Below are 18,913 nucleotides of genomic sequence, written 5' to 3'. Positions count from 1 at the left end.
TCAGAAATCTTGGACATAAAAGCAAGAAATGCATCACATTGTTTGCCCATATTTGCTGTATGTTGTTATTTTGTAATTATTTTATTTGTGCTGACCAAAAAAGAGATTGTGGTTTTACGTGAATATTTACATTGATGTGTGGCTGGTACATTTGTCTGCACAAATAAAAAAATAAGTTGTTTAAAAGTCAATAAAAATGTGGTGTAAACAATGTGACATTTTGAGCAGATTGCATTGATTTGACATTTGCTTAACTACTGTTTTTATTTTATTCCAAGAAATAGAATGATTGAGGATGACTGAAACCACCTCTAGTCTAATGAAAACATTTGTTATTTTGACAATGTTTCATGCCCATTTGTGTTGTAGTAGAATATAGTAGTTGCGTAGTTGTATATACTGTAGTATGTAAAACTGGAATTCTTCAGTTCTGCAGTTTTTCCTTTTTCTTTCGGCAAAGAGCCCTACCTAGAACCCTGCAAGTCATTAGAGTTAGTAGCAGGACAGAGACAACAACAGTCAGGAGAAGTACCAGTACATCCCCATTATGGTAAGCATACCAGGGCATCTTGTAGGACTCGGTGCCCAAGTGTGCTGCACCCTTGTACCTCATAGCCAATTCTAGCCAGAAGATGGCGTTGTCCATTGGTTTGAGAGGTGTATCGCGGTGGAGCTTTGACATCCTGCGCATATTCTCTCTGTAGGGCTTACTCTTGTCCAGGCCTAGGTTCCACCTCTAGGTCCGTCACCTCGAGAATCTTAGCCAAACCCCTGGCCTTTAGACAAAGCATGTTGTCAAACTGGTCAAAGATGAGAGGAAGGCCTAACATGGGAACCCCATGGTAGATGGCTTTATAGATCCCATTGGTGCCCCCGTGTGTCACAAAGGCTCTTGTTTTTGGATGGCCAAGTAGGTCGTTCTGAGGCAGCCAGTTCACCAGCAGTGTGTTGTTGCCTAGAGTAAAGGGCTTCTCTCCTGTATGACTCCACACCACCTTCTGAGGCAGTCGGGCGAAGGAAGCTGCAATTATCTCTGATATCTCTGGGAGGAGGCTACCCAGCAGACTCCCCAAAGACATGACCACGACCCCATGTTCCCCCCGAGCTCTGCACAAATGCCTCTAACTCCGCAGGCAAAGGCTTAGAGGGCTTACACTGGAAGACCCCATGTAGACCACACTGCGCATGGTAGGGCTTGGAAACTCGAACACAACGTCCACTCTCAGCCATAGGTCAGCCCCCTGAATGAGAGAATAGATATTGGTGTTTGGATCGATGAATTCGTTGATCAGACCCTGGTATAGAGGTCTTGTTATGCCATAATCAATATAAAGAGAGATCCCATAATGCAAGAAGTTTTTCAGTTTGTTGACAAAACGAATTTTATTTGTGACCAGTGACCCAATAGTTGGTATGTAAGAAAGTGGCGAAGGTGCAATCGCAAAGTGTCCCTCTGCATTGGTGATCCAACGAACATTGAGCACAATAGGAAGACCCAAGTAACTCCCCAATACAACTCCAGGATCTGTCAATATTAAATCAAAATTGGCTGCCTTCAGCTTCTCCATTAACTGTTTGTCCTCCATTGCTAAGCGGGCCATTTCAGCACTGCAGCGATGGGCCGCCTCCAGCAAATGAATGTTTTCTTTCTTTAACTTGATGAAGGACAAAATGGAGCGCTCTCGTGTCCATATCTCTAGGCTCCTCTTCAGGAAGGATGCCATATACTGCGGGTCTTCCAGACTGCTGGCCCTGGGCACAGGCAATGTGATGGAGGAGTAGTGGCGGGCGTGTTCAGGGATGTACCAGCTGGTGGATGAGCGGACCACTGTTAAAATGTGACCCGCAGGTCCAGCTCTCGCAGGATGATGTCCATGTTGAGCCAATGGCTGCCGTCCACAGGGTACACCAGGATATTGCCAGCCTGGCTCTGAGCTGGGAACACCCACAGGAGACAGGTCAGAAGGAGGAGAGCAGGACATGGAGGGAAGCAGGGTGGGGCTGCCACAGTGACTATCATGGTTTGTCTGTAGAGGAAAAAGAACGTAACAAATACGGTTGCTTTCGGTATTTTAAAGTGTTTTCATTGACCACTGCTTTCCACCCCGTCTCACCACACACACAGGCATTAATTCATGTGACTATAGTCTAAAACATACAGTTACCTTCCAAAATAAAGGAAACACCAACATAAAGTGTCTTAATAAGGGCGTTGGGCCACCGACAAGCCAGAACAGCTTCAGTGGACCTTGGCATAGATTCTACAAGTGTCTGGAACTCTATGGTAGGGATGCGACACCATTCTTCCACGAGAAATTCCATCATTTGGTGTTTTGTTGATGGTGGTGGAAAACAATGTCTCTTGCGCCACTCTAGAAACTCCCATAAGTGTTAAATTGTGTGTGAGATCTGGTGACCGAGACCGGTACGGCGTCTGATTTAAATCATTTTCATGCTCATCAAACCATTCAGTGACCACTCGTGCCCTGTGGATGAGGGCATTGTCATCCTATGGCGGTTTAACCATGGTAGCCAAAATAATGGCCTGCTCAGCAGTTTTATACATGACCCTAAGCATGATGGGATGTTAATTGCTTAATTGACTCAGGAACCACACCTGTGTGGAAGCACCTGCTTTCATACTTTGTATCCCTCATTTACTCAAGTGTTTCCCTTATTTTGTCAATTACCTGTATCTAACCAAGTATAACATAGTTTGTGTGTGTATTGGTTGCATATTTTCAGACTGCCAATGATAAAGAGTTGAGTTACTGCAACTCCAAGACTTGCCGTCAGAAGAGGATATGAAGCTGGCTAGGCAGATATGTGGGTAGGTGAGGACATTATTGATAATAATTCATGCTTAGATTAAAAAAATATGAGAGTAGTATTCGAATAGCAGTAGTTGTAGTCATGTTGTACACTTGAACCAAAGTTGGGTCCCTCCCTTTACCCGACACCAACCTTTGTGAGAGCCACAATGGACATGGTCAAACAAGTTTTGACTAGATAATGGACTTTTGTGTGATGATATGCACTGTGCATAGATATGATCTCATTCAGTGTAATCAGAGGGAGGCAAGAGCAATGTGTTCGACAAATGTGAAGATTCTAGAGGAAATTACATTTCTGAAACTGGGAGTTCACTGAAAGCAAAATGTGCTATTGAACCAATTCTCGGTTCAAGTAAATTCATGCTACTGATTAAGCTTGAGGATCTTATGTACAGGTCCTTTCTGTTACTCATTTACAGAAAATCATAACATTTTGATAACACTTGTTGATATCACTTTCAACTTTTCCTGAATCCAAAAGTGTGTGTGTTAGTAGTTTGTTGCAGTATTTTGACAACATTTTACAAAAATAGAATGTAGCTTACACATGGGTCATTCTATGAAAAGTGTTTTTTTGAACAGTGTAATTCTGTCACACAAAAACCAAAAACGTTATTTCACCTTCTAATATTCTGTCAGAAAGACTTATATACAGACTTATATACAGTACCAGTCAAAAGTTTGGACACAGCTACTCATTCATGTGCTTTTCTTTATTTTTACTATTTTCTACGTTGTAGAATAATAGTGATGACATCAACTATGAAATAACACATATGGAATCATGTAGTAACAAAAAAGTGTTTAACGAAACTTATTTTTTTACGCTGGCTGCTCGTAAGGTTTTTTGACTTGGACATTCATTTTTCCCAACACATTGCTAAGGGAAGGATCGGCATTTACAGAATGATTACCTGGAGGAAAATGGGGGAGGGTAATTTTTTTCCAATTTTGGTCAAGGGGAGGGTTTAGTATATATATATTTTAATCTAGTCCAGGGGAGAGCCATGTAATTTGTAATTGATTACGTTTCTATATTTTTCAGTGTTTTATAATTCATTTCTTATTAGGCTATATATCGATGTATGCCTGGTGCCGCCGCTCATCTATGATTCTCGGCTGGGCGTGTGTAACAGTATAATTTTAGACCGTCCCCTCGCCCATACCCGGGCTCCTCTGCACACATCAACAACTGTCACCCACGAAGCATCGTTACCCATCGCTCCACAAAAGCCGCGGCCCTTGCAGAGCAAGGGGAACTACTACTTCAAGGTCTCAGAGCAAGTGACGTCACCGATTGAAACGCTATTTAGCGCGCACTGCTAACTAAGCTAGCCGTTTCACATCCGTTACACTCACCCCCCTTTTGACCTCCTTTTTCCGCAGCAACCAGTGATCCGGGTCAACAGCATCAATGTAACAGTATAACTTTAGACCGTCCCCTCGCCCATACCCGGGCGTGAACCAGGGACCCTCTGCACACATCAACAACAGTCACCCACGAAGCATCGTTACCCATCGCTCCACAAAAGCCACGGCCCTTGCAGAGCAAGGGGAACTACTACTTCAAGGTCTCAGAACAAGTGATGTCACCGATTGAAACGCTATTTAGCACGCACCGCTAACTAAGCTAGCCGTTTCACATCTGTTACACGTGCAATATCAAGTGTCCGCCTATATGCTATTTCGTGTGGTCTCAATAAAATAATCCATTGCTACGAAGTGCATGCACAGAGAAGCACAGAGCAAAGTTATATTTCTAAGATAGCTTCTGGGTTGGTGTAAATACAACCTTCACACATGCTGCCAAACATACCCTCGTAAAACTGACTATCCTATCGATCCTTCACTTTGGTGATGTCATTTACAGCAAAATAGCCTCCAACACTCTACTCAGCAAATTGGATGCAGTCTATCTCTCATTGGCTGGTCCTCGCAACATGTTTGTCACCAAACCCACTGGCTCCAGGTCATCTATAAGTCTCTGCTAGGTAAAGTGCCGCCTTATCTCAGCTCACTGGTCACCATAGCAATGCCCACCCGTAGCACGCACTCCAGCAGGTATATTTCACTGGTTATCCCCAAAGCCAACACCTCATTTGGCCGCCTTTCCTTCCAGTTCTTTGCTGCCAATGACTGGAATGAATTGCAAAAATCACTGAAGTTGGAGACTTCTATCTCCCTCACTAACTTTAAGCGTCAGTTGTCAGTGCAGCTTACTGACCGCTGCAGCTGTACAGCTTGTACAGATTTTTCCTATAGTGTTATTGACTGTACAATTGTTTATCCCATGTGTAACTCTGTGTTGTTTTTGTCACACTGCTTTGCTTTATCTTGGACAGGGCGCAGTTGTAAATGAAAACTTGTTCTCAACTGGTCTACCTGGTAAAAAAAAAAAGGTGAAATAAAAAATAAAGTAAAGAACTAGGCTGCATTACACACTGTAATGGATATTCCAACCCTGAGCCCCAGCCTGCTCTTTTGTGTGCTGCCTAAACAATGGCTGTGCTGTGTATGCCTACCTTATCAGTTCAGGAGCAGAGTCAAAAGCTTCTTCTGATTTTTGTTGATGTTGATTTGGTCATGTCCAATCTTGCGCGCAGACTAGCCTATAGCCTATGTTCTGTTCAGTTTGAGAAGGAGAGAGCGAAGATGGCTATTTTTATAGCTATAAAAGGCTATTTTTTTCTCGAACCTGCAAATACGATGATAGATGAATGCAATACTTTTACTATAAAGGAGGTATTTCCACTCCAACTCCTGTCCACAGTAGTCTACGAACCCACAACCTTGTGGCCCGCTGCCCTGTGCGCTATCAAAATTCCTGCGTTGCCATGTAACGCTTACAGGACAAATAAAAGTTTCTAAAACTGCATAAATAAGGCTCTGGTCTGTCCAAGAAATGAGGGTAAAGGGAACTCGTGTTCTCTGCTATCCACTTTGTTTTAATTATTATTTAGGGTATATTGGAGGTTACTTTTTCCAGTGTTCATGGAGGGTTTTGATAAAATATATTTTGCTGAAGGGAGAGCCATCCATTTTATGATGCATTGCAAGCAATAAACAACAAAAAACATCAACAAAAAGTAAAATTATGATAATAAATGTGACCATTTGCATGACAGTTAACGTTAATCGTTACCCTAAATTCCATAATGTCTCAGCCCTAGTTTGTGGTTACCTTTCTAGCTAATAGGCTTTGTTATTATTATTTTTTTAATTGAACCTTTATTTAACTAGACAAGTTAGAGTTAACACTTCTTCAGATTGTAATGTGGGAGGTCAAAATAATGGAGAAAAAAAAATCTACCAAATCTATTAATTTTCAAAATGTTAATTACTTGTCCTTTTCCATTATCATTCAACGGACGATAAGACATAACATTTTGGGAAAAAACATCCCACTGAGCAAAAACATGTTCAATCAACGTTGTTTCCACGTCACAATTTACCTTGAGTCTGAAGATATGATGAGTACCCTGTAAGTGGCCCCAAAGAACCCCTTTGGGTATGAGAGCACTTCGTAAAAATTGTTTGAATATTTCCAAGGCGATGGAAAATAAACGCCAGGCTGTTTCTTCACTTCTCCGTGGGTGAATACATTTCTTTCTGCTTATCTAGGGTTTTCAGAGACTACTACAACAAACATATACGATGCAATTTAGCACACCGCAAGAAAAGTACAAATGAACTTTGACCTAGATTTCCGACGTGGTCTGTGCTAAAGCAGAGCGAGAGAGAGACGGGTGCCTCTTCTGAAGCATTTGTTCTGAAATTCAATGTCTGCTTCAAAAACAGATTATGCAGAGGGGATTATGCTAAATTCATTCACACTGATTGAGCCTCTCATAACCCAAAGACAATGCTCTTTAAAAGTGCAAGATATGAGATTTACAAGCATATTCATTCATTATAATTAGGCCTAAATATTGTTTGAAAACCAATAGTAAGAGCATTAGCAGTTGTATGACCTCTAAAGGGGATTTATAGTATTGTGGTCATGTCTTCTAGGCCAAATCCACTCACATTGTTCCTGCTTTAGTCTCTCATTTACATAATGCATGTGCCTGTATCCCAATTTAAGATTTAGTCCTTAGTGAATAGAAAGTGTCCTATAGGTTTAACCCATTGATATACTGATGCATCACACTGAAATTATTTTCTTGGCGTTTGTAATGAGCTAAATTAATGTTGTCTAAGTTTAACATTTTGAATACGAGAGGGGCATACATCACATTATTACATCAATGTATATGGAGAGTTTATCACAGAACAATAATTCTGTCAAAATCTTTGAATGTTTACTATTTGAGATGAGCAAACTTGTCAAAGTTACTGGGAAACTGGTCAGAGGCTAAGCCCACTAAGTGAACCAGCAAATCCTGAGTTGGATCATAATGTCCTAGTAGGTTAGTTTACATGGGCAAAATTAAAACTAACCAGGATATGTTTTGTTTCTAAGTTAGCTTGTTAAAATTGACCCCATCCCACTACCTATCATGAAACAGGCCTACCCCCCCCCAGGGAATTGAAAGTGGGAAGAGGAAAGCACCTGGAACATTTTAATATGGTTCTGAAACAACTACTACCCAAATACATACATTCTATTTTCTCAAAATACTTTCTATCACGGAGCTGGTGTCAGCCCATGCCTGATATTCTCACGTGCTATTAAATAACCCGACAACTTTCATTTAGCTGTTAAAATCTGTCCCCTCATTGTTGAGCTCTCCTATAATCAGAGCCTAAAATCAATAAAGCAACCAGCACAGAAAGCTTGTATTCTGTTTTGATAAATGGCGTGTTACTCTTATTCCCAGAAAAGATACCTTTATGTGGTTTCTTTTCAAATGGTAGTCTTCACTGGTGTTATATAATATGTATTCAGTGATACATAAATGCCACCTTTTGTTAGATATCGGTTTTCCTCTTTGAGGAAATCAGGTGACACACAACAAAAGGTAACAAAACATGGCTATAAAAGGGCTCATACATGACATTCTCAACTTTGATCATGAATCTTACACCCAAGTGCAAGTGGTACCTAGCATTTGTGATTGCAGGTGAGCAAATTGTATTTTAACAATACCATACATTAATATTTATGTTAACTATATATGAAAATGTTTGTCCCATGTTAACAAGTAGTGTGTTTTACAAAATACTTAAAACACAATTCATATTTTGTGTACTACACAGGGCTCTAGGATTTCATATAGTAGTTTTGTGCAAGGTTCTCTGCAAATCATTATTTATTTAATATTATTGAGTAAATCCACAATGGTGACTCTGCTCACTAACATTTTCATTGTATAAATGCCATATTGATTTGCGAAAGTTCAGAAACAGCACTGTGAAGTATATGACTACTAATATCCTGGTCTAATTTGTTTTCCAATTAATCTGTTAACTAATAGCAAATAAGGACTGAAACACATCCGTGTCCACCTCCTATCAACTCTCACACACACATAACCTTTGACAAGGCTATAAAATATAACATCTTTAACTTATTGTATGTTTCATCATTATGTTCCTCTCATGTAGTTGTTTGCTCTAATGAAGGAGCATCTCGAGTTCTAGACAGACGTAAGTATAATAATGAAGCACTGAGACCATAGACTTCTAATAAGTTCTGTTATTGAGTTTGTTGGCAAGTTTAATCTCCATAAATACTTTTAATTACATGATGTCAGTCATACACTGTAGTTAAAGTACCTCTTTGTGTGACTATCATATAAATACTCAGTGTCTAAATAGGGCTCTATTCAATCCGTATTGCGGTAGTTCAGCATTACAGCGTGATTAAATTTTAAAGGTAATGTTTCCGCATTAGCTGAGACTGCATTTACTGTAAACACTGCATATGTCGGCTGAATCGGAAATTATCTTTACATTTCTAGTGCACAATCTGTAATGCTTCAGCGATACAGATTGAATAGAGCCCTTAACGTGGGACTTAACGAAACAATTATTTTCTATTTGCCTCAGTCAGTGCTGGAGGAGTACGTTTAGTGGATGGCCCATACAACTGCTCTGGCAGGGTGGAGGTGTACTATGCAGGCCAGTGGGGTACAGTGTGTGATGACAACTGGGACCTGCTGGATGCCAAGGTAGTGTGTAGAGCACTCGGTTGTGGGGCAGCCCAGAAGGCCCTGGACCAGGCCCACTTTGGCGGGGGTAAGGGGGAGATCTGGCTAGATGATGTGGAATGTTCTGGGAATGAAGAGTCACTGCTTAGCTGCAGCTCAGATGGACTGGGGTCACACAACTGTGGACACTTTGAGGATGCAGGAGTGATATGTGAGGGTCAGTCAGGTGAGTGGTTGAATTTGCTATAAGTGTGGTTGAATTTGCTATAAAGATGCATCTAAACTACAAACTTTAACTAGGGGCTTGTTTAATGCTACCATTTCTCTCTTTCGCTGTCTCTCCCTCTCTCTCTCTCTCTCTCTCTCTCTCTCTCTCTCTCTCTCTCTCTCTCTCTCATCTATCAGGTCAATCCCCTTCAGACTCCCATTGTGAGTAAAAAAAAGTATTCCTTACTTTATGTTTCAGTTGCAGAACAAGTCATAATACGTATTTGAAAAACAAAACGTTAATGGCCGTAATGTGTTTCTCACTTTCCCTTCCTTTTAACAGCTGGCTTGACAGTGCGCATAGTTGATGGTCCCAATCACTGCTCTGGAAGGGTGGAGGTCTACCATGATGGGAGTTGGGGGACAGTCTGTGATGATAATTGGGGTTTCCTAGATGCCCAAGTTGTATGTAGGGAGCTGAGCTGTGGACCAGCCACAGAGGCTCCTCACCAGGCTTACTTTGGTGAGGGGAGTGGCTCAATCCTATTGGACGATGTGGCATGCATGGGAAGTGAGGGATCTTTACTGGAATGCAACTCAGGAGGGATAGGAAACCATAACTGTGGCCATGATGAAGATGCCAGTGTAACTTGCATGATGGGTAAGTCTAAGCCTACAAATGCAGTAAGCTCAATTGAATAAAATAGTTAATGTTGAGATTAATTAAGGAGAATTAAATACCTGTTTTTCACAATATCTCACGCACCTTTTCATTATTTAATATTTTCCTCACATTCAATTCAAGAACAAGAGGACCCAAATAGAAACAGTCAGATAAATTCCATAAAACTTCAAATTCACAATATGAATGGTCCTTACAAAGAAAACATATACTGCACTGAGGAACCAAGCCTTGAGACTACCTAAAATAATGTACTCTTCTCTCCAGTGGTCCCAGATGATGGCCCGTTGATCCGGCTGGTGGATGGTCCTGATCAGTGTTCAGGGAGGGTGGAAGTGTATTATGCGGGGCAGTGGGGTACGGTGTGTGATGATGACTGGGACGTGAGCGACGCTGACGTGGTCTGCAGACAGCTCAGCTGTGGGTGGGCTATGGATGCCCCCGGACAGGCCTGGTTTGGTATGGGAGTTGGCATTCCCATTCTGCTGGACAACATAGCCTGTGTTGGCACAGAAGGCACTCTCTTTGACTGCCCCTCTGAGGCGATAGGTCAGCATAACTGCATGCATCCTGAGGATGCGAGTGTGGTCTGCTCAGGTGAGATTAAAGGGGAAGTTCTGTTAGATGGTTCCTGACCCTGAAAGTAGTTTATGGGCAAAACTGTAATCTTCGGTTGAGTTTTATCTAAACAGCTACTACAAATTTCAGCTCATTTAAGGCACAGTTAGCTTTATTTATTAATAACGCGGTTCACGGTAACATACAGTATATGCAACAACTCTTTGTTTTTCATGTTCCTCCCTATGGATTGCAGGATCACACCAGAGTGAGTACATTAATTTGTCTGCACACTACACAATAATCTCCACAGCCTGATGCATCAATTTGTTAACATTAAAACTGATTATTTACCTATCAAAGCTGGACCTTCAATTCGCTTGGCCGGTGGCTCCAACAACTGTTCTGGTAGAGTGGAGGTGTTCCACTCTGGCCAGTGGGGTACAGTGTGTGATGATGACTGGGATCTGAAGGATGCCCAGGTGGTGTGTCAAGCACTGAGCTGTGGGATGGCCCAGGAAGCCCCAGGTAGAGCCTGTTTTGGTCAGGGCTCAGGACCCATCACTCTGGATGATGTATCGTGTGAGGGCACAGAGAAATCATTACAAGACTGCATCGGAAGTGAACCAGGGGTACACAACTGTGACCATAATGAGGATGCAGGAGTCATCTGTGCAGGTAAGAAAGGTTGGGGAAAATAGGGTTGTTTCATCTGTGCATGTGCTATCACGAGCAGCGCCAGACTCGCTCTTTGGCACGAGTAAAGTATGTTCGGAAAATATGAAAGTGTGCATCTTAGAAATAGTTTATATGTCCAAACTCAGATCAAATAGGCTTCCCAAAAATAATATGGTCACTGTGATGGAACTTTTATTTTGATTGGCGATTTCTGCATTTTCCAAAGTCCCGTCAGGATTATCAGATGTGTCTATATAAACCAGAGTGTAAGGGTGATCATTCTTGCAAAGCATCTTAACATTTTAATCAAACTATTATATTAATCTTAGTATTGTGTGCATGTAAACATAGTCAAAGACAAGTAAATATATGTGTTACCTTTACCATGAAGATGGCATCTTTGAAGTGCGTATAGTCAACAGCCCCAACAACTACCGGTACTCTACTAGAGTGAAGGTGTTCCACTCTGGCAAATGTGGTACAGTGTGTGATGATGACTGGGATCAGATGGATGCCTGTTCTGGCTCTGAAGACTCTTTGCTGCAGTGTCCCCACATTGGACTGGGGATCCAAAACTGTTCCCACTATGAAGACCTACACTGATAAGATACATGTTTGGTGGAATGAAGTTCAGACATCATGATATTGTATAAGTTGTTAACAGTACTAGTGTCACTGTAACACCAAAATAGATGAAAAACCTAATTCTATGACAGGTCCTTCTGGAGATATCCAGCCATTTAACTCAGTGTGGACCTTCTTATTTTCTTTTTGCAATATCGGATCAATCTAATATGGGGTCTTACTTTATTAACTGGATCAAAACCATTCATGAAAAAACAAATGCCATATTCACGAATGATGTCCTATCAAAATGATTCCTTCAGAGCAGAGGAACCAGGCAAGGTTGCCGTCTTTTGCCTTTGCCTTTATAGAACTATGATTTATGCAAAACCAATGTAAAATGTATACAGCCATTTACCGCATCATGGACCCAGGGTATGTTAAACTCTTATTCAATATTCTAGTGGGTCACATTCAATTTATATCCAATTTATGTGAGTCATCAAAACTTATTGTACACCAAAATCAGTTTGTGATTAATTGTGTGCGTCACATTTACACTGTTAACTCTAAAGGAAGATGGCGCCAGAGGGTAGGGCTGCCATCTTATCGGCTCTTAACCAACCATGCTATTTTGTTTGTCTTTTCGCGTTGTTCGTAACTTATTTTGTACATAGTGTTGCTGCTCCCGTCTCTTATGACCGAAAAGAGCTTCTGGAAATCAGAACTGGGATTACTCACCTCAAGTTGGACGAGAAGTTCTTCTTCAATGAGTCGGACGCGAGGGATATACTACGGACGCCCAACCAGGCCCAGAGCCCCGTGATTTGATGGAAAAGGAAACGTAGGTTTTGCAAAAAGAGATTGGGATATCTTGTGAGGATCAGTCAACGAGTGGCTAATCTGCCCTTGCCTTCTGTTCTGCTAGCTAACGTTCAATCGCTGGAAAATAAATGGGATGAACTGAAAGCATGTATATCCTACCAGCAGGACATTAAAAACGGTATTATCTTGTGTTTCACCCAGTCGTGGCTGAACGACGATATTAAGAACATACAGCTGGCAGGTTATAAACTCTATCGGCAGAACAGAACAGCAGCCTCTGGTAAGACACGGGGCAGGAGCCTATGAATTTATGTAAACAACAGCTGGTGCACAATACTAAGGAAGTCTCAAGGTTTTGCTCGCCTGAGGTGGAATATCTCATGATAAGCTGTAGACCACACTATCTACCTAGAGAGTTTTCATCTGTATTTTTTGTAGCTGTCTACATACCACCACAGACTGATGCTGGCACTAAAACCGCACTCAGTGAGCTGTATTCCGCCGTAAGCAAACAGGACTATGCTCATCCAGAACCGGCGCTCCTAGTGGCCGGGGACTTTAATGCAGGGAAACATTAAACAGTTTTACCTAATTTCTATCAACATGTTAAATGTGCAGCCAGAGGGAAAACAATTATAGACCATCTTTACTCCGCACACAGAGACGCATACAAAGCTCTCCCTCGCCCTCCATTTGGCAAATCTGATCATAACTCTATCCTCCTGATTCCTGCTTACAAGCAAAATTAAAGCAGGACGCACCAGTGACTCGGTCAGGACTGTTTTTCTAGCACAGGCTGGAATATGTTCCGGGATACTTCTGATGGCATTGAGGAGTACACCACATCAGGCAGTAGCTTTATCAATAAGTGCATCGAGGACGTCATCCCCACAGTGACTGTACGTACATACCCCAACCAGAAGCCATGGGTTACAGGCAACATTTGCACTGAGCTAAAGGGTAGAGCTTCCTCTTTCAAGGAGCAGGACTCTAACCTAGAGGCTTATAATAAATCCTGCTATGCCCTACGACGAACCATCAAACAGGCAAAGCGTCAATACAGGAATAACATTGAATCGTACTACACCGGCTCCGACGCTCGTCAGATGTGGCAGGGCTTGCAAACTATTACAGGCTACAAAGGGAAGCACAGACGAGAGCTGCCCAGTGACGCAAGCCTTACAGACGAGCTAAATAACTTCTATGCTCACTTCGAGGCAAGTAACACTGAAACATGCATGAGAACATCAGCTGTTCCGGACGACTGTGTGATCACGCTCTCTGCAGCCGATGTGAGTAAGATCTTTAAACGGTCAACATTCACAAGGCCGCTGGGCCAGATGGATTACCAGGACATGTACTCCGAGCATGCGCTGACCAACTGGAAAGTGTCTTCACTGACATTTTCAACCTCTCCCTGTCTGAGTCTGTAATACCAACATGTTTCAAGCAGACCACCATAGTCCCTGTGCCCAACACTAAGGTAACCTGCCTAAACGACTACCGACCCATAGCACTCACGTCTGTAGCCATGAAATGCTTTGAAAGGCTGCTCATGGTTCACATCAACACCAATATCTCAGAAACCCTAGACCCACTCCAATTTGCATACCGCACCAACAGATCCACAGATGTGAACATCTCTACTGCACTCCACACTGCCCTTTCCCACCTGCACAAAAGGAACACCTATGTGGGAATGCTATTCATTGACTACAGCTCAGCGTTCAACACCATAGTGCCCTCAAAGTTCATCACTAAACTAAATACCCTGGGACTAAACACCTCCCTCTGCAACTGGATCCTGGACTTCTTGACGGGTCGCCCCCAGGTGGTAAGGGTCGGTAACAACACATCCGCCACGCTGATCCTCAACACGGGGGCAACTCAGGGGTGTGTGCTCAGTCCCCTCCTGTACTCCCTATTCACTCATGACTGCACGGCCAGGCACGACTCCAACACCATCATTACGTTTGCTGATGACACAAGAGTGGTAGGCCTGATCATCGACAACGATGAGACAGCCTATAGAGAGGTCAGAGACTTGACCGTGTGGTGCAAGGACAACAACCTCTCCCTCAACGTGATCAAGACAAAGAAGATGATTGTGGACAACAGGAAAAGGAGGACAGAGCACGCCCCCAAATTCATTCGGCACTTGAAAAATTCAATTTCACTTGATTTGAATTCATATAAACAAAACAATTTCTCATGGACATAAATCCCACTGCCAATTTTGGATCTTGTTTATCAATATGTGCATAGAGGGCCTGTATTTGTTCCTTGCAATACCCATGCAAAATTCATGAAACATATGTACACATATGTAATTGATCGTTACATGCGTGCTGTGTTAAAGAAGCAGTGCGGGTGGGGTTGTGTTTCGGAGGATGCATGGCTTTCGACCTTCGTCTCTCCCGAGCCCGTACAGGAGTTGTAGCGATGAGAGTTGTAGCGATGAGACAAGATAATAACTACTACAACATGAAATTGGGGAGAAAAATGGGGTAAAATTAAAACATTTTTAAAAAAAAGGTTTTATTTGAATAAATCAGAAAACGTAGTAAATGGAGTTCAGACAGGTACTGTATCTTTTTTACAGGTCCTACAGAGAACATCGAGCAAAGCTCCACATGGACCTACGGTAATGTATTCTCTTCATATTCCATCTACAAAGTTTTCAACTCAACAACAATCCCAGTATCTGTTAATCTTCACAGCTTTTCTTGTATTTTACAGATAGCACTTCCAGAGTGCGTCTGGTCAACGGCACCAACAACTGCTCTGGTAGAGTGGAGGTGTTCCACTTTGGCCAGTGGGGTACAGTGTGTGATGATTGGTGGGATCTGAGGGATGCCCAGGTGGTGTGCAGAGAGTTGGGCTGTGGAGAAGCTCAAGAGGCCTTTAGATCTGCAGAGTTTGGAGAAGGAAGTGACTCCATCTCTCTGGATGACCTGGCTTGTTCTGGCTCTGAAGACTCTTTGCTGCAGTGTCCCCACAGTGGACTGGGGAACCATAACTGTGTCCACTATGAAGATGCAGGAGTTACCTGCGCTGGTAAGATTACTGTTTAATGACATGAAGTTTAGATATCATGATATTGTCTATGTTGGTAACAGTACTAACATCACCACTGTAACTCCAAGACAATAAATGTAACTGAATATTCTGTTCATTGACACTGACAGGTCCTTCTGGAGGCATCCAGCCATTCAACTCATCATGGACCCAGGGTAAGTTACATCCTTATTCATCATTCCAGTGGGTCAGATTCAATTCATATCCAACTTTTGACATCTTCAACCCTAATTGCACCCCAAAATAAATGTTTGATTGATTGTGTGTAATGTAATTGAACATAACACTTATGCCAACCCCTGATACACACAAAAGAACAGTCATCCTTTAAAAAAATGTCATCAGAAAATGTGAGGGGCTTTAAGCAGAAACCAGTCCAAAAGTTAGTGTTAGCAAATACCTAGATGTTGCGTAAAAGTCTGTGTGAAACAAATCATAGCATATGTGTCAATATTTGATTGTTTTCTATTTTTAGGTTCTGGTTCCGGAGGTTTCTGAAAGCATATAGATCTTTCATCTGTACAGTCTAGGAGTATTAACCATAGACACTGTATGTACGTTCTAATTCTATTTGTCATCAACTCTCTCCAGCTGGTACATGCTGCTGTGCAAATGAAACACACTTCTAAAAATACAGTGTGGTAAACCATAGTGCGTAACAATTCATTTCCAGCCAGGGGAAATTCTTGCTTTCTGCAAGAAAGTGGGGTAGAACCATTTCAAATTCTGCCTCATGTATCATTCACAATGGCCATCAATAATGACACAATGCCAAGAAGATCCTGTGTCACAGTTGCAGGACCGAGAAGGTGAAAACAACCTAGGCCAGCCAAGCACCAAAGGCCTTCTGAATTTGAACTCAAATACTGTTCAAGTGCAATCACATGACCTGTAAGATGAATATGCATAAGGTTTTGAAATTGGTTTGTATAGTGTTCACATGCTTTAACTAACAAATCAGTATATGAACTAAATTAAATTCCCCCAAAAATCAGAAAACATTGGGAAATTTTCAATTAATGGATTTAATTTAAATTAATTCATGATATTTAGTCTTTTAAAAGTTTGTTGACATTTTTCTGGTTATACTAAACACTGTATGGTTCCTTTCATGGTTAGGACATTCTGTTACTTGTAGAATGCTGTGTGTCCTATTCCCAAGCTAGTCTATTGTGAATTATCATTAAATATCTTTAATTAAATCAAAGCAAATACTGTATTGTTCTTCAAAATAATTTGGAATTTTACCTATATATTCACATAAGAGTGCACATAAGAGTAAGTTAACATGCTAAGTTCCTCTCCATCTTCTCTAGCAATAGAGAGCAACAATAGGTCATTGTTAGATTAAAAAACAAAACAAGTATTTAACCTTTTTAACTAGAATGCCAGCATCCCGGAGTCGCCACTTCACTGTTGACTTTTGAGACTGGTGTTTTGCGGGTGCTATTTAATGAAACTGCAAGTTGAAGACTTGTGAGGCGTCTGTCAGAGTGGCCATCGGATTCTTGGTCACCTCCCTGACCAAGGCCCTTCTCCCCCGATTGCTCAGTTTTCCCGGGCTGCCAGCTCTAGGAAGAGTCTTGGTGGTTCCAAACTTATTCCATTTAAGAATGATGGAGGCCACTGTGTTCTTGGGGACCTTCAATGCTGCAGAATTTTTTTGGTACCCTTCACCAGATTGCCTCTACACAATCCTGTCTTGGAGCTCTACTGACAATTGCTTCGACCTCATGGCTTGGTTTTTGCTCTGACATGCACTGCCAACTGTGGGACCTTATATAGACAGAAGTGTGCCTTTCCAAATCATGCCCAATCAATTGAATTTACCACAGGTGGACTCCAATCAAGTTGTAGAAACATCTCAAGGATGATCAATGGAAATCATAGCAAAGGGTCTGAATACTTATGTAAATATGGTATTTCTGGTGTTTATTTGTAATAAATTAGCAACATTTTCTAAAACCTGTTTTCTCTTTGTCACTATGGGGTATTGCAATTAAAATATATATACTTCATCAATTTTAGAATAAGGCTGTAGCGTAACAACATTTTGAAAAAGTAATCATAATTAGGGTACTAGGGGGTAACTAGTCCCTCCCAAAGAACAATGTCTAAATGCTGACATAAAAAGCAACATTTGAAAAACAAAATTGTATGTGGATAAAGGTCATGCAACAGGTGAATAAACTATAAAGGGAAATAAATGGCTACAGTTGAGACTTTTTTTGTTATTTCATAATATGTTGTTTTTAGAAAAGGTGTCAGTTACCCCGGTAGAAGATTATGGCATAGGGTTTCACACAAGTGTGCTAAAATCCATTTAATCCGTTTTTTATTATTATTATTTAGTAAGTTTTACTTAAAAGCTAAATCTAGGTGTATTATTTGAATTATTTGAATAAAATATGTGGGGGAAATGGTGTTGCACACGCCATTAATATCTGCACTATGAGGAGATTTGATGTAAAGTCCCTCTTTTGAACTCACCTGCACATTAATTGTATTGTTTCTTTCTTTGTTGTTCTTTTTCCAAACAATACATTATGTACAATTGCAATAAGTATTATTTGAATAATGCAAGATTTAAAATCCCAACAGTCTTCAAAATGACATTCAGGAGCAAAACGTTTTCAATAGTTGTTTTTAATTCTTCTGTGGAGATGGGAGACCGTTCCAGAAGGACAACCATCTCTCCACCAATCTGGCCTTTATGGTACAGTGGCCAGACAGAAGCCACTCCTCAGTAAATGTCACATGGCATCCCACTTGTCAAAAGGCAGCTAAAGTCTCTCAGACCATGAGAAACAGGATTCTCTGGTCTGATGAAACCAAGATTGAACTCTTTGGCCTGAATGCCAAGTGTCACGTCTGGAGGAAACCTGGCACCATCCCTATGGTGACGCAATGGTGGTGGTAGCATCATGCTGTGGGGATGTTTTTCAATGGCAGTGACTGGGAGACTAGTCAGGATCGAGGAAAAGATGTACAGAACAAAGTACAGATAGATCCTTGATGAAAACCTGCTCCAGGGCGCTCAGGACCTCAGACTGGGGCGAAGGTTCACCTTGCAACAGGACAACAACCCTAAGCACACAGCCAAGACAACGCAGGAGTGGCTTCGGGACAAGTCTCTGAATGTCCTTGAGTGGCCCAGCCAGAGCCCGGACTTGAACTCAATTGAACATCTCTGGAGAGACCTGAACATAGCTGTGCAGCACTCACTATCCAACCTGAGAGAGCATGACAGGATCTGCAGAGAAGAATGGGAGAAACTCCCCAAATACAGGTGTGCCAAGCTTGTAGCGTCATACCCAAGAACACTTGAAGCTGTAATCACGGCCAGAGGTGTGTCAACAAAGTACTGAGTAAAGGGTCTGGATACTTACAGTACT

The 18,913-nt window shown here is 41.7% G+C and overlaps 1 protein-coding gene and 1 pseudogene across 1 annotated transcript; one reads left to right on the top strand and one right to left on the bottom strand.

The window, feature by feature from the left end:
* Window positions 1–6,539, bottom strand: LOC118360974 (UDP-glucuronosyltransferase 2C1-like; annotated as a pseudogene).
* A 1,302-nt stretch (window positions 6,540–7,841) lies between these two features.
* Window positions 7,842–16,730, top strand: LOC118360571 (deleted in malignant brain tumors 1 protein-like). The gene is made up of 12 exons (XM_035739812.2): window positions 7,842–7,897; window positions 8,382–8,423; window positions 8,826–9,152; window positions 9,332–9,355; window positions 9,477–9,794; window positions 10,083–10,412; window positions 10,630–10,641; window positions 10,737–11,051; window positions 15,043–15,084; window positions 15,180–15,497; window positions 15,629–15,673; window positions 15,994–16,730. Exons 1-12 carry the CDS (start codon window positions 7,849–7,851, stop codon window positions 16,014–16,016), a joined length of 1,845 nt encoding a protein of 614 aa, XP_035595705.1. The 5' UTR covers window positions 7,842–7,848; the 3' UTR covers window positions 16,017–16,730.
* The last annotated feature ends 2,183 nt before the right edge of the window (window positions 16,731–18,913 follow it).

The sequence above is a fragment of the Oncorhynchus keta genome, chromosome 28 (genome assembly GCF_023373465.1).
Source record: "Oncorhynchus keta strain PuntledgeMale-10-30-2019 chromosome 28, Oket_V2, whole genome shotgun sequence".
NCBI classification, from domain to species: domain Eukaryota; kingdom Metazoa; phylum Chordata; class Actinopteri; order Salmoniformes; family Salmonidae; genus Oncorhynchus; species Oncorhynchus keta.
This window is presented reverse-complemented; position numbering and strand designations above follow the sequence as displayed.

What these genes read in the sequence shown, in the direction of transcription:
- LOC118360571 (XM_035739812.2), top strand. Translation starts at nt 7,849, where the DNA reads ATGAATCTTACACCCAAGTGCAAGTGGTACCTAGCATTTGTGATTGCA. An exon ending in ATCTCGAGTTCTAGACAGAC is followed by an intron (nt 8,424 to 8,825) that starts GTAAGTATAATA and finishes TATTTGCCTCAG; the next exon opens with TCAGTGCTGGAGGAGTACGT. An exon ending in TGCAGGAGTCATCTGTGCAG is followed by an intron (nt 11,052 to 15,042) that starts GTAAGAAAGGTT and finishes TCTTTTTTACAG; the next exon opens with GTCCTACAGAGAACATCGAG.